The 16,406-nt window shown below is 40.9% G+C and overlaps 1 protein-coding gene across 1 annotated transcript in view; it reads left to right on the forward strand.

Moving 5' to 3' along the window:
* Positions 1-1,087: 1,087 nt before the first annotated feature.
* Positions 1,088-16,406, forward strand: part of LOC126260428 (late cornified envelope-like proline-rich protein 1) — a 99,417-nt gene continuing 84,098 nt past the window's right edge. Inside the window, exon 1 of the mRNA XM_049957757.1 lies at positions 1,088-1,107. Coding sequence (XP_049813714.1) covers positions 1,088-1,107 — 20 coding nt within the window. The remainder of the gene's footprint in view (positions 1,108-16,406) is intronic.

Raw genomic sequence — 16,406 nt, forward strand, 5'->3', positions numbered from 1 at the left:
GCAGCGCCTTAGACCGCTCGGCTGCCTTCATTACACTGTCTCTCGATATTTTTCAATGAATAACTCGCCTCTTACTAAAATGATAATTATGATTAAACCTATGGGGTACTTATTTACGAAACATAACTTTTCTTTCTTTGATGAATGTCGATTTGCATCCTTAGCAGCCACAATTCTGCGCCGTTGATGTTATTTATAATCAAAAGCGTGAAAATAGGGCAAATAAGGGTAATATTGAAATGTATGTGTCAGGGCAAAATTTAAAAAACAGCGTTATACCAATGTCACGAGACTATTTCGGTTTGATGTTGGTGACATGTGCAGTATGTTATGCTCATCCCACTGACATTTCTACTCTCCATGCACCAGAGTCCAGGACTAGGCTTGCAGGGTAGCTAGAAGTCGATTGGACGTAGCCTCTTTGGTTTTCTACAACCGTTAGCTACAATCTCTGGATTCATATCTCGAAACTTAGCTCGCGGTATGTCAATACTGATTATTATATGTTTGACGAAAGCAGTAGAACAAATTTTATTGGGTATTCAACCAACACCGGAATTAAATTCTCACCTCACTCTTGACAGAGCATAATGAACGTACAAAGAAGTAATAAAAATGTCTGTTGCGAGACTGACTAAATCTGTTCTGTAAAGAAATATCGGACAATTTGCGAAACATACTGCGGACAATTATTGGTCATCGGAGTATGAAACGGTACTGAACTATGTCTTTTAGGTTCCACGGCCACGTGGTCTTTTCTATTGAAGAAGATGAATAAAGAACGCGGAAATAAATTGTTCAGATGTAGCAGATAGGAAGATTTATGTAAACTCTTTGCTTTTTTGCATCAGGTCGCCTCGTGGGGAAAAAGAAACAAAAGTCCTAAGAATAAACATCAATGTTTTAGTTACCACCTTACCACCGGACCACTTCAACAGCTTTTCGGCCACCTGTATTTCCAAATTTTAGTTTTTTTTATTTGTAATTCTCCACACAAAAATTCAAAATGACACGATTTGGGTTTTTTGCCGATCCCTCCTTGGAGGTGTACGTCAGACGACGGCAACTGATTGATGCGTTCGCGAATATGATCAAGCAAATAGACAGGTACGATACGATGTAATGTCTTATTCACTATCAAGTACGTTCTGCTTTAGTTCATAAGATTCGTCAAGGTGTATCTTCGACTTACACAAGAATTAATTTCGTTAAGCGTTTAGCACATTTTCACTATGTACGAACACAGTCTGACTGTGAAAATGGTTTGGTTGCTGTTTGGAGCTCGCATGTGTAGAGCTGCGTAATAATTTAGCGAAGAGTAAGAAACTTGTTCTTCATATTGCTATCAAAACAAAGCAACTGTTCATTTGCGTACGTCTCCATTAATGTCTAACTTGTTACAGAATGTCATTTGACTTATTAAACAGGTTAGATGGTAGCACCGTATCTGTGATCATCAGTTGCTTGATCAGGGTCGACTGCCAGTTTACTTTCTTCAATGTAAAACTGGGTGGTTATAATTAAACTTCCGGTGCGTGAATCATTGTAGACGGAAAATCATTTACCGTATGGGTACCCAACGTTATAGGAATGACGTTCAGACTGTATGCTGCAGGATTTGCGTTATTAGTAGTGATACTATTAGTAGTATTAGTGGCAAGATACTAACACACGTTGTAGGTTGAAAAGGTACATAGCGAGGGAGGTAGCCAACATACGACCTGAGATCCTACGAGCAACAATAGAGAAATCTCTAGTGTGGTTCAGGCTGTTATGCATGAAGAAGTTCGTCACATTGGATTAAATTTTACCTACAGCAGTGGCGGCGTAGTGTGCTGATGTTGACAACGACCGTTGAATGCTCGGAATTATGTGACGTTCATATTAACGCAAAGTTTTGTTGTGAAATGTGAGCATTACGAGGATAATTAATTTACTGAGCGGACAAGATTGCATACAAGAACCTGTCACCTATAGAGCAGGAAAAGGATTAATTATTTACTTCGTGGCCGGTCGTTGTCAACATCTGCAAACTACACCGCCGCTGGCGTAAGTAAAATTTTACCTCACATTGAGCAGCGTTTGTAACCTTGAACGTAAACTTGGTACGCAGTTAACAGATGTTGCCCTCGGGTCAACAGAAAGGTCCGATCTTACTCGTCGGCTTTGACCCGTGACGTAAGCGTGTTGTGGTGTGTGACGTCATTACGGCGCGGAAAACCTAATACATGGTTTGATGTACTCTTGTTTAAAGAACATGTATACGTAATATGAAGCAATTTGATGAACATATTGATCTGTAGCGTAGCCCACTTGAGGTTAGGTTGGGAGTTTTTTTTTTGGAATGCGGCCGCGGCAGCGGCCGCCTATGATTCGAAAATATTGATTTGACATTAATGAAGCCTGTGGGGGGATGGGGGGGCACTGCAGACTCCCCCCACCGCATAACGACATATTTAGTTTCTCCCCACCCAAAAACCCCCAATTTCCCACGCTTGTCCCGTTACAGTCATTAGGCTTTTTGTGAAACTTGTGTATTTCAGTCTTTACAATACGTATTCGATGTTTTTATATCCGCCATATTGGAATTGTTGTTTATGGTCGTTTCCGCGGTATTTGTGACGTCATGGGTCAAAGCCGACGGGTAAGATCGGACGCTTCTGTATTTCCTTGCCCTCTCATGTGAAAATTCAAATGTGTGTGTCTTTCAATCGTTTATTCGTGATTTCTGTTCCGCGTGTCCTTACAGATGTTTCCACAAAGTTTCATCGACCTACGATCATTTGTTTTTCATGGGGGCCTTGTCAAGTAGCGAAAGATTAATTACAACCAACCCTGTACATATTCTGAGAAACATGTTAAGTGCGTTTACTTTATATACATTTGTCATGTTATCTTAACAGAAGGAAATAACTACATCCGTATTATTATTGACAGTTTTAGCTGTCAAAGCATTTATACATTGGGTACATCCTTCTGCACACACACACACACACACACACACACACACACATACACACACAGAGCAGACATTACTTGCATTGATCAATTAAAATGTACACACTGCATGTCCACTTTAACTGATATCAGTAGCATGACGATCTCTCTGCCTTTGCACAAAATATTTCTTGTTTTTCGACCTGTCTTTCGAAGGATAGGTTGATCCCAGAAAAATGAGACGAGGTTTGTATAGTCTTCCTCACAGATCTTGTGAATAAGACTTTATAGTTTTACTCAGTATATTTTGACTGCATACAGTAGTATGACAGATGTGTTTATTACTAACTTATGCCATTTTCTTACGAACCCCTCCTCTGTATTTTGTAAATATTCCTTGACTGTGTTATGCGACTTATTTAGGAAGCATGATACAACGGACGTTTTAAGTTCGTAGATTTTATTTTCTCTATAATCTCCTTGAAAGTGCTTTTCTCTGTAAATGTAATTTAAGAATGGCACTGATTTCGTAATTATATGACAGTTTCTGATGTTACACATAATGTTTATAACATGTTAGTAGACACACACACATACACATGGTGCAGTTAAGAGTCCCCTTCTGTTTAAAGAAATGTTTATAGTGAGCCAGGTCTCTACTTTTGGTTATTACATGCTTTAAGACTTCCAACCGAGTTGTTGTTGACAGTTTTTCGCACAGCACGACCAGTGGTTGCAGTCCATGAAGCGAGCGATCATCAGATCATAACTCTCAGCGCCTGAAAAAAACGGCAAGTCAATCGTTACAACATCGTTCATAAAGATGGAATCATTCCCTTGGCCCAGAATCCGAAAATACACCATCAGTCAACAAAACTGTTGCCCCATCAACAGAGTATAACATCAACAGAGTATAACATATACTCTTATTTGCTGTATCCTTCTTATTCTTAGTTACAAGAAATCCAAGTTCATTTTCTTGAGAGTCTAAGTGCTTAAGTGAACTAAGTAGCACTGCCTTTTATAATTTTGTGCTGCGTAGTTCACATGTTACTGGCGGCTTAGTTTCTCGGGGTCTGTATCACCAATTATCGGTATTTTCCAAGAATGATTGCCTATCGAAATCGCTCGGTCCAAGTGATACATATTGAACGTGCGATACTAAATCGATCACGTGACTGGCGGCGGGCGTTATGAGTATGTTTACAGTGGTCACTGCAGCAATGACAAAAGAAGACCGTTACAAAAATACTTGTAATTACAAAGGAGATTACTTACCTTATTCGTCGTCGGTGTTGTCCTCATGTGAAAGGCCATGTGATGTATACGCTACGGGAATAAGTCCCTTTTTGCCATTAATTCGCGGAGGTATGTAACTTAGAGCAACAAAGGGAACGACGGAAAACAGATAAAAATGACGATCACAAACAATTGATCATAACGCCCGCCACCAGAGTCGCATGATCGATTTACAATCGCCCGTTCGATATGTACCGTTTGGACGCGGCGACTTCGATAGGCAATCATTCTTGGATATTACCCAATTATCTTACTACGTTTTATATCCGTAGTTACTAAGAAATAAAATCTCGAAGTCCGGTCTCTGTCGTATAATATGATCGTTGTAGGTTAAGTAAGTAATCTGAAGGCTATTAGGTTTACTCCATTGGCTCCACGACATTTTCGTCTGTCACTTAAGATGGGCTGTACTTCCGGGAGTACTCCGAGTATGTTTATTTTTGTGTGTTTTTCATATCAGGATGTCCTGCTTCTCAGGAAAAAAATCTCCTAAAGGCGTATAGCATCACGTCTAATAAAGCATTGTAATGTTCAAACCAACATCTGCTTTTGTGATTGGAGGGTAGGATGTGCTAGAAATGATTGTGACGGAAGAATTTCGATACAGTTGCGCCGTTTCTGAGTTAATTAGCATTGATGTTAGCCCATGAGGCCATTGCGTTCGCAAATTCACGCGGTTTGTTACATACAATTAATGTTTGTTATTCTCATAGCGTAGATGATAGAGCATGAGACCGCTGAGCCTTTGGCTCTCGTTTGATCCTTACTAACAAAAAATGGTTCAAATGGTTCTGAGCGCTATGGGACTTCACCGTAGCGGTCGCACGGTTCCAGACTGTAGCGCCTAGAACCGCTCGGCCACCCCAGCCGGCCCTTATTAACATCCCATGTTAAATTTTTATACCTCTCTCTTGTTCGGTTATAGTAACCCAAATAAAGAACACATTTGGCGACACCATCTGTGGCGGGCCGCTTGAAATATCGTGCGCAACGGCCTGGTTGGCTAACTTTAGTGTTCATTGATGGTTCAAATGGCTCTGAGCACTATGGGACTTAACATCTATGGTCATCAGTCCCCTACAACTTAGAACTACTTAAACCTAACTAACCAAAGGACAGCACACAACACCCAGCCATCACGAGGCAGAGAAAATCCCTGACCCCGCCGGGAATCGAACCCGGGAACCCGGGCGTGGGAAGCGAGAACGCTACCGCACGACCACGAGATGCGGGCTTTTAGTGTTCATTGACTCGGAAACGGTGCAGCGTATAGAATTTTTTTTCTTAACAGTTATTTATCAACAGAATATACCCTTCAACATCCATAAAAACTTTTCAGACTGTTACTGGCCATCTTTTGTAACATTTATCTTGCAGAGATCTGTAAATAGTGCAGTAGGTTACTTCGAGATACACAGTACGAATCTACATCTGCATGTACACTGTGCAAACTACTGTGAAGCCCACGGCAGAGGTATTTCCCATTGTACTATGGATTAAGGATTCTTGTGCTTCCACTCGTGTGTGGACCGGAGGAAGAACGATTGTTTAAACGTGTTCTCTTCTTTATTTTTTTCTTTTTAATGCCTCTTTTTCCGCATCTGCACAATTGCAAGTTGTATAGAGTAATTGCTGTCTTTAGTAACTTTAGTAAAAGTCTTATTGGGCCGGCCGCGGTGGTCTCGCGGTTCTAGGCGCGCAGTCCGGAGCCGTGCGACTGCTACGGTCGCAGGTTCGAATCCTGCCTCGGGCATGGATGTGTGTGATGTCCTTAGGTTAGTTAGGTTTAAGTAGTTCTAAGTTCTGGGGGACTGATAACCACAGCAGTTGAGTCCCATAGTGCTCAGAGCCATTTGAAAAGTCTTATTCAGACGAGACAGACGCGTTTCACTTTATAATAAACCACCTTCAGTGGTCACTGCAACAATATCATTTTTTCTGTTACAACTTCGTTTGTTCTGATCATTAACAATTCGCCAGCTTTACTTATTACCGTAAACAGTTTTTATTCTTTTCGTTACACCCGGTTTTTTGCTGTACATTCCATTCTTCTTCGTCTTCCACGTGTGTGTGTTCAGTATTTGCATTTGCACATAGCACATAGCACTTTCACTGCACTTAACATATTCACGCTCCTGTGCACTATCCTCTTGTTATTTTGTGTGTTTTGTTTTGTAACTTTGAAATGCGTTCGTGTTTTGTTTGTTTTGATAGTGCTCCAGGCGCTGCTATCAAACTGTTAGTATTTATATTTTCCGACAATGAATAGGGAGGGGAGAGAAAGAGGGAGAGAGAGAGAGATTACATCTTTTAAATGTTTTAAATTATTTTATTTATTAAATACTTTTTTCGTTTACTATTTTTTATTGAAGTTTGGGGGTTTATCTTTGTTTGTATGTGTATGTGTGTGTGTGTGTGTGTGAAGGGAGCTAACATATCCTAGCTACGGTATGTGTAAGTTATTGGTTTTCTACGGTACAGTGGTGGGTGATCTAGGGTGAGGATATTGCCTAGTTTGTGATGTTATTTTGTGGTGTCTATGGGGTTGCTTTCTTTTTCAACAATATGTTTTATTAATTTGAATAGGGTCTGGTTGCTGAAGGTTGTCTGGTCATTTAATATGTTTCTTCTCTATTATTGCCTTTTTGAATTTGAAAGTTTTCTTGTATGTGTAGGAAATGTTTATTGCAGTTACTAAAGGCGGTAATTAACCTATACAATCCGGATTGTTTAAACGTCTCTGTGCCCTCTGTACTTCATCTAACATTGTCTCCCGGTCCGTACGGGAGTTATACGTAGGCGGTTGCAGTGTATTCCTGCCTTACTTGAAACACTGCAGGTTTCCTTGGGAAAATTGGCGTCTACCTTCAAAAGTCTGCCCATTTAGAGTTTTCAGCACTTCCATGACGTTCTCCCGAGGGGCAAAAAAGTCTGTGACCGTTAGTACTGCCCTTCTTTGTATACATTAAATATCCGCTATTAGTCCTATGTAGTATCGGTTCCACACATTTCATCAGTACTTTAGGATGGGTTGCAGGAGTGTCTTATAAGACTTATTGCATTTTCCCAGTATCCCACCAATGAACCGAACAGTTTATTTATAAATGTCCACCCTGATCACATGTGTTATACAACTCACATTATCGATTTCGAGTTACTGCCATCATAAGATTTGTCCCAAATAGTAAATATGAAAACAGGAAATCACTAACGTGCCAGAAAGGCTAAACATAGTGAAAACTAGGAATACATGAAAGATAGCATGGTTAGCAGTCTGACAAACCAGTCATACGTACCATTAAAAGTATTCGGATACAATTTTTTTGGAAATTCGTGGTAAGTTCCCATGGGACCAAACTGCTGAAGTCATCGGTCCCGAGGCTTACACACTACTTAATCTAACTTACGCTAAGGACAACATACACACACACCCATGCCCGAGTGAGGACTCGAACCTCCGACGGGAGAAGCCGCGCGAAGCGTGGTTAGGCGCCTCAGACCGCGCGGCTATATAAATTTCGCCGTTGAACAATCTGTACACATGGGTGCACAAAAAATGCTGGTAATGGTTTGGGGGCGTCATAAATATATAACTAAGCCAGTAGATGGCACTAGTGCTGCGCCACGTGGGTGTTCATTATCATATATTCAGACATTTAAAATAGTATATGCAAGGTAATTAATGGAAATGATTAAATACGACAAACTGCGTGTCTTACAATGAAATACAAAACACAGAAATAAAATTTATAGTTTGAAGTTAAATAAAACATGCAGAAGGTAAAAGAATATTAATAGAAACCTACTGGCATGACAGTGAAAATAACATAACACTCTGTGAAACTTGGACTATATGGCTTCTAACGATGTTACCTTTCAAGTATTCCTACGTGTTCTGTATATTTAGCCTTATTGTCACATTGATGTTTTTTCTGTTTTATATTGGAGCATATCTGATGATGGGTATGCTGAAACTGGTAATGTGAATTGTTTAACCCATGTGATCAAGACTAGCATTTATAAATGAAGTGCCAGACGTGATGGCGGACACGTTTGCAGACTAATTGTCTCCAATGGACAGAACCAAACAGTACCACCGACTCTCCCTACAGTTTATGTTAGGTGAAGATTCCACTTCACTCCTGAACAAACTGTTATACCCGGGTGTTTGTATTTGTTGACTGATTCCAATTGTGACTCTGATATTTTAGTCGTGGGGTAGGCCTAGTACATTTCTGTATTTTGTTAAATGCAAAGTTCAACATTTCTGAACATCTTAAGCGACTTACCAATCTTTGTACAACTTCGAACTTTACCTTTTTTTCAGACGTTTCTTCTTTATAGAGACGTTCATCAATTAATAAAATTCAAAGGTTGCTATTAACATACAGGGTGTCCGAAAAGTCTTTCCCTAATTACATAAATTGATAACTCAGGCTAGAAGTAAGATACAGATATTAAACTGGTGTCTAATTGTTTACAAACTATCAAAGTTTTTTTCACACATCAGTAAACTTCCACATGAGCACCCTTGGTAGCACGTAGCACATCTAGGCGATATTCAATTTCCGTCCACACATTAGCCAACATCACTGGAGGGATCGATTCAACGACTGTGGTTATCCGTTGCCGCAGGGTTTCAAGATCTGGTACACGTGTTCGGTAAACCTCGTCCTTGACATAACCCCATAAAAAGTCTAATGGGGTGACGTCGGGAGAGCGTGGAGGCCAGACCGTTGGCACATCACGACCAATCTATCGCTCAGGAAAGGTCATATCGAGATAGGCACGGACGTCCAAACCCGAATGCGGCGGTGCACCGTCTTGCTGAAGCAAGACATCGGGGTGATCCTGAAGCAGCTGAGGAACAGCATACAGTTGCAACATGTCCAGATACACTGCAGATATGATGGTAGCTTCAGCGAAGAAGAATGGCCCGATAATTCGATCGTGCAATAGCGCGCACCAAACATTCACCTTTGGACTGCCTCTGGTGCACTCCATGACCTCGTCAGGGGGTTGTGAACCCCAAATGCGCACATTAAGGCGATTCACTACTCCACTGACAAAAAAGGTCGCTTCGTCGGAAAAGGCAATTCGTCTGAGATAACCATCATCGTCCTCAGAACGTGACAGCACTTCGACCGCAAAGTCATATCGACGTGTACTGTCATTGGGCAACAAGGCCTGAACGATTTGCACTTTGTATGCACGAAACAATAAACGTTTGTGTAAAATGTCGTGGAGTGTGCTTTTTGGCATCTGTAATTCACGTGAGGCCCTGCGTACCGATTTCTTCAAACTTCGCAGAAAAGACTGCCTTACAGTTTCCACCTTGTCTGCTGAGGTTCTTGGTCGACCAGACCTCGGAAGGTCAGCAACCGATCCTGTGTTCTTAAACTTGTCATACCAGGCTTTAATGCTCTTGACATCAGGTGGATTCCTTCCAAATGTTGTCTGGAAGTGTCTCTGCACGTGGTTGGTGATCGTGTCTCATGGTACCACAGGACACACTGTGCCTTCTCCTGATTGGTTAACATGGCTTCTTGGGCACTGCACCTCATCCACTACTTACGTACTGCGAACCTAAAACAGAAAAAAAACTTTGATAGTTGTAAACAATTCGACACAAGTTTCATATTTGTATCTTACTTCTAGCCTGAGTTATCAATTTATGTAATCAGGAAAAGACTTTTCGGACACTCTCTAGTATACCAGATCGTCTACATCCGTATAAATACTCCGAAAGCCATCTGATGGTACGTGGCGGGGGTACTGTCGTTATCTGAACCCCTCTCCCCCAAAAAATGGTTCAAATGGCTCTGAGCACTATGGGACTCAACTGCTGAGGTCATTAGTCCCCTAGAACTTAGAACTAGTTAAACCTAACTAACCTAAGGACATCACAAACATCCATGCCCGAGGCAGGATTCGAACCTGCGACCGTAGCGGTCTTGCGGTTCCAGACTGCAGCGCCTTTAACCGCACGGCCACTTCGGCCGGCCCCTCTCCCCCCTCCCCCCTTCTCTATTCCACTCGCAAATTGTGCTGGAGAAGAATGATTGCCAGTAAACCACTGTATTAGGGGCCGGCCGGTGTGGCCGAGCGGTTCTAGGCGCTTCACTCTGGAACCACGCTGCTGCTACGGTCGCAGGTTCGAATCCTGCCTCGGGCAATGATGTGTGTGATGTCCTTAGGTTAGTTAGGTTTAAGTAGTACTAAGTTCTAGGGGGCTGATGACCTCAGATGTTAAGTCCCATAGTGCTCAGAGCCATTTGAACCACTGTATTAGGTCTAATTTCTCGAATTTCCTCGTTGTGTTCATTTCGCGAGACCTGTGTGGGAGGAAGTAATATATTGTCCGGTTCTTCTCGGAACGTACTATCTTGAAATTTCAATAGTAAACCACTTCATGCTGCACAACGCCTCTCTTGTAGTGCCTGCCACTGGAGTTTGTTGAGCGTCTGCGCAACTCTCACGCACAGGCTAAACGACCTTGTAACGAAACGCACTGCTCTTTGTAGGTTCTGGTTCTTCTCTATCTCTTCCATTAACCCTAACTGATCTGGCTCGCATAGTTATGAGCAACACTCAAGAATCGACCGAAAAAGTGTTTTGTAAATCACTTCTTTCGTGGATTCATTCTTGCTATGAATCTCAGTCTAGCATCTCCTTCTCCTACTGCTTGTTTTGTGCGGACACTCCACTTTAAGATCGCTCCTTATGGTTACTCCTAGATATTTTACGGTAGATACTGTTTCCAGTAATTTGTCATCGATAGGTAGTTGTACAGTGGTGGATTTCTCTCTTATGTAAGCGCAATATATTACATTTATTTACGTTCAGGGTCCGCAGCCAATCCCTGCATTATTCATTAAAATACAACAACCAACTTCATGGATTCCAAGACACTTCGTTGAAGTCATTTCACATCGTTCAGTGACACTCTATCCACTATAATACGCTGCGCTCTGTCTTCGATTATTTCCTCAGTCCACTCACAAATTTCGTTTAATGCACCATATGACGGTATTTTCGTTATAGGTGTTGGTGTGATTTAAGGTAGTCATGAAAAGCTGCATCTATCCGACTGCCTTTTCCTTGGCTTTCAGAAAGTCGTGTGGGAAAATCGCGAGTTTCACATGATCGATATTTTCGGATTCCCTGCTGGTTGGCAAGGAGTACGACATTACATCAACATGCCTTACTATGTTGTAATATTCTACAAATGATGAATGTCAATAATATCGGACGGTTGTCTGCTGGATCACTTCGGTAATTTCCAAGATTGCTTGCCTATTGAAGATGCCAGCTCCAAACGATAGGTATCTAACTTGCGATTCTAGATCGATGCCGTGACAGTGGTGGTGGGCGTTAAGAGCAGTGTTTACAGTGGTCACTATAGCAACGACATAAGAAGAGTGTTGACTAAAATACCTGTAATTACGAAGGAAATGACTTACCTCACTTGCCGTCGATGCTGTCTTCATGAGAAAGTCGATTTGATGTGTATGCTACGGGAAGCATTCATTTCCTTTTTGCCTTGACCTTGGTTAGACTATGCGTATGTAACGCAAAAATTTGTGTAGGGTGTCACATGCGTCAGCTTTCCCTTGGAAACGCAAATTGTAGAAATACAGACACTGAAACAATTAGAGTTGGTCTCTTTCAACAACTTTATGTGGTCCACCGATCGGCACACTGTCGTTCGTCACTGTTACATAACACACTTCTCTGCAAAATCCAAAATAGTCGCACACGGTATTGATAGGTAACTCAGTTTACAGGTAGGTAAGTCAGTTTCCAGCAAAATACAAGAATTATGTCGCTCTGGATCGATGATTTTGAATAGTCAAACCACGTATTCTTCCTGATAGTTGTTCGTTTACCACAGATTCCATAATGAAACTGTAAAAGTATTTCACTATCAGCACTCTTCTAACGAACTTTTATAGACTTCGCCCCACCTCAGTCTACACATTACCTTCACTCGTCATCCGATATTAGTCCATATTTCCGAAAAAATTACAAACGATTTTCTAAATTACATGTGCATGGAATTAGATTCTTCCACGTGAGGCAATGGACCGAAGAAACGTCTACTACATCCCAGCTCACTACCGACATAAATCATGTCGATTTCCCTAGCAACTCACAAATAATTTATCATAACGCACGCCACCACAGTCGCGTGATCGATTTAGAATCGCTCGTTCGATATCTATCGTCTAGAGCCCGCGGCTTCGATAGGCAAACATTCTTGGAAGTTACCCACTTCTACTCTATGTTAGTTTCCCACTGCTAAAAACAGTGTTTTAATTATCTTTTGAAATGATGGTCATGCCCTCCGTCGCTTTTTCTTCCACAGTGACAAGTAGTGTGGATGTTCCGATACAGAGATCACATCCTTAACTAAAAACTACTTGACAACTTAGTATGGGACGGGGAATTGTTCTGGTGTAAAAACCATGATATATTTTTCAACAACTCTGGTCATTTTCTTCTTACTCGTTCCATGAGCATCGACAGGACTCCGATCTAACGTTCCTCATGTACAGTTTGACCTTCCGGCAGCCAGTTCACGTACACAGTCCCAGAGATGTTGGACAACACAGTTATCATTGCTTTGAATTGTCATTAGAGTTTTCTTCAGAGCATTAATTCCCGCTTAGTTTCCAGATCGTAAGTGAAAAACCGCTATTCATCATGTATTATTATTTCTGCAAGACATTTCGGGTACTTTTTGATGGTTTTCAGTGTCAGCACCAACAATCATTGAAGAATCTTCTTGTTCAGGCATCAGGATCTTGGGCACCATTTTTGAAAAAAAACAATCCTCGTGTGAAAACAATCATGTAAAATCTACCAAACTGTTTCTTTGTCTACTTTTACAATATCAACCGCACGAGAATATAGTGGACGGGCTTTTCGGATTTTTTCTATGTATTTGTCCACGTTGAGGGTCGGCCTGAACGTGATTCATCTTCAATCTCTTCTCGTCCCTCTTCGAACCGCTCAAACCATTCAAAAACTCGAATACGCGAAAGCCATTCATAACCGTACACTTGTTTCAACAAAGAATGGGATTCTGTGGCGTAGTTTCCAAGTTCCATAAAAATTTTCCATTAATCTGGTGCTCACATTGAGCACCTATAAAGTGAATAAAAAACTTGAAGAAATGTTTTATTTACTGATACGTATCTATTTTCCGTATGTGTTGTAGTATTCACACAGTAGTCTTCTGAAACCCAGTAGGCATTTACGAATAACCCTGTATAAACTCGTATATCTTGACTGACAGACTTCCATACCAGCGGGGCCGTGAGGAGGTGCCGGGCGGGGTGGTGGGGGTGGGGGGGGGGGGAGATTGCTAGCCACCCTCTCACGTCCAAGCTGCGTAGCCAGCTTCTCCATAACCATCTCCACCTGTATTTATATTCTGTAAGCAACAGTACAGTGAATGGCAGAAGTCGCGTCGTGCCAAAGTCATCGATCTTGTTTACTAATCCAGCATCGTACTGAGTCTGGGAAAAATGACTGACTGCCGTATTTGCCCCTGTACATGTACGAGTCTCCCTTATTCTCATGATCACTACGTGAGATATACAATGGTGGTAGCATAATAGTCAAACAGCCTCCTTTCAATACAGATTGCTTAAATTTACGCAATATGGTTTCATGAGAGCTAGTGTTCCCATATTAGTTGCCCGAGAATTTCTGTCACACTTTCGTATGATCTTTACCGATGTGTTAAGATCATAATATAGTATCTCTGAATTCGTTAGATGTCTGTCATGTCTATTTGATAAGGACTCCAAACACTGGAACAATACTCTAGAATTCGTTGCACTTGCGTCTTCTTTGAGATGCCCTTTGGAGATGCACTGCATTTTCTCAGAACCCTTCCAATAACTCTAAGGCTTCCATCCACCTTCCCCAATACTGATTTAACGTGATTGTCCCATTTCATATCAATGCTTACTGTCATCCCTAAATACTACATACGATGTGATGTGTTCAAAGTGCTCACCGCTAATCTTTTTATCAGACATTATCGGATTCTTTGTCTTTGTTACAGGCTGTATCTTACATTTATCCACAGTTCAAGAGAGCTGCTATTCATTACACAAAGTGGAAATATTATCAGAATCATTCTGCAGTTCCTTATGTTTGTCCAGCAACGGCACCTTCCCGTACACAACAACATAGATAGAAACAGTCTTATAGCGCTTCTGATTTTGTGTGGTATGTCATTTAGGTATATAGGAATTATTAGAGGTCCTATTATGCTTCCATAGGAAACACTCCATGTTATTTTCGTTTCTGTGGAACAATCGGCATCCAGTGTACTGTACTGTGTTCTGTTAGTCAAATGTTTCTCGAGCCAGGCACATATTCCTGAAGATACTCCGCATGAACGTTTCTCGCTTATTAGTCGACAATGCTATTGGGTCTGCAAAAGGTTGTATTAGCAGGCTATGTCAATACAGCCAATATTTCGGCAAATACAAACGTTCATAGTTTCTCACTAGAGTACCACGAAACAGATAGTCACATAAACAAAGTATCAATCAAAACAAGTCTGACCACGCACTGCCAGAGTTAAATCTTATAAAACAAAAAAGGGGTAAAATGCAGCATAGAAGACAACGTCCCTTACTGCGATATTGACTGTGTAAAATAAAGAATAAAATAAAGAACAAGGATCAGTCCCCTTGCACACTGTTAGGCAATACTGCCTAACAATGAAAATTTCTTCTCCTTCTTATCTTTCTGAAGTAGTGAATCCTTGGGAAGTGCTTATAGCTATGTTTTCCCCCTCCTTTATTTTCTTTCTTGATTGACTGGTATAGCTAGTGATTCCTTCAGCTCTCTCAAAAACAACTTTTAATTATATTCTTGTTTCCTCAGTAGTCTCTTGTGACACAAATGCAACAGCACTGCATATAATCACACATACCTGATTATAAATAACTTTCCATCCATCTATGGTGTGCGAAAACTACAGTTCCATGCTACATACAATGATTATTGGAAATCACATAAAACTATTTTATTTTTTTCTGTCTTTGTGTAATACATCTCCCTAATAGCCCAACATATGGAAACAAATTTCCATGATGGCGCCCAGAGACGCGAATATTAATGTGTCTTGAGGATGCCAGCTGCTGCAAGTTAGTTATCTCTTAACGATGGTTAGAAACACAAATGAGTTATTTAGAAAGAGGTGATATAATGAGATCTCCGCTTTCTTTTTTTATCCTTACTGCCACAATTTATTTACTGTCTGCCTGAAACTTGCTGAGCACATAATATGCCATGTCTTTCACATATTTAGCAAACAGTTTTTGAGGTATTATGTATGATGCAAAAAATCCTATTTGTTTTAGAGAGCTTCACACAATCTGCGAAAAAAATGTTGTGTTTGTAATATGAGCCCCATGGAATAAATTTAAAAAATGTAGAAATATTTAAATTCATTTAAAAATCAACATTTATGTAGTCTTTGCATTAAGAAAAACAGTTTATCTATTTGTAAAAGTCAAACACATGTCAGTCTCGCAGCCACCACATACGTCACCCAGCAGACACTTCACCCTCGTTTGTCACTACAGACCTCTGCATACATCTCTTCACAAAAGAAAGGCAAGCAGTGCCCATCATTGACTGGCATGCTAACACCAAATGCAGTGTCAGGAATGGACTCATCCCAGTCTATGTTTGAATTTGAATGATCATCACAATCTTTGGGAGAGAGAAGCAATTTTCTCTTGCAAGCCTTCTTGGGAGTCTTTTTATTTCTTTCTTCGTTTTTCTTCACTTATTACGGGTTGCATCCCATCTCTTACGCGCTTTCTTCCGAGAGTCTTTCACATCATGTTGTCTCCTTTTCTGTCTTTCCTCTTGGAATTTATTTCTACATTCTTTCCCTGCTCCCTTCTGTTCTGCATCTGCTAACTTCAGTTTATAAAGAGAGGATATTATTAAGGCAGTTTTTGCATACTTAGGGCCTTCGTTTGTCCTCTTGGCTTGGGTTTTAGAATGGGCCTATTGATTGTTGGTAGAACAGCTAATTCAGGTTTCTTTGATGTCAGAAGGAGGGACCAGTTTCTTCTAAATCCTTAGCACGCGGGAAAATATTCTATTTCGAATTATTCAGTGTCTCGACA

Source organism: Schistocerca nitens, chromosome 5 (genome assembly GCF_023898315.1).
Source record: "Schistocerca nitens isolate TAMUIC-IGC-003100 chromosome 5, iqSchNite1.1, whole genome shotgun sequence".
Lineage (NCBI taxonomy): Eukaryota > Metazoa > Arthropoda > Insecta > Orthoptera > Acrididae > Schistocerca > Schistocerca nitens.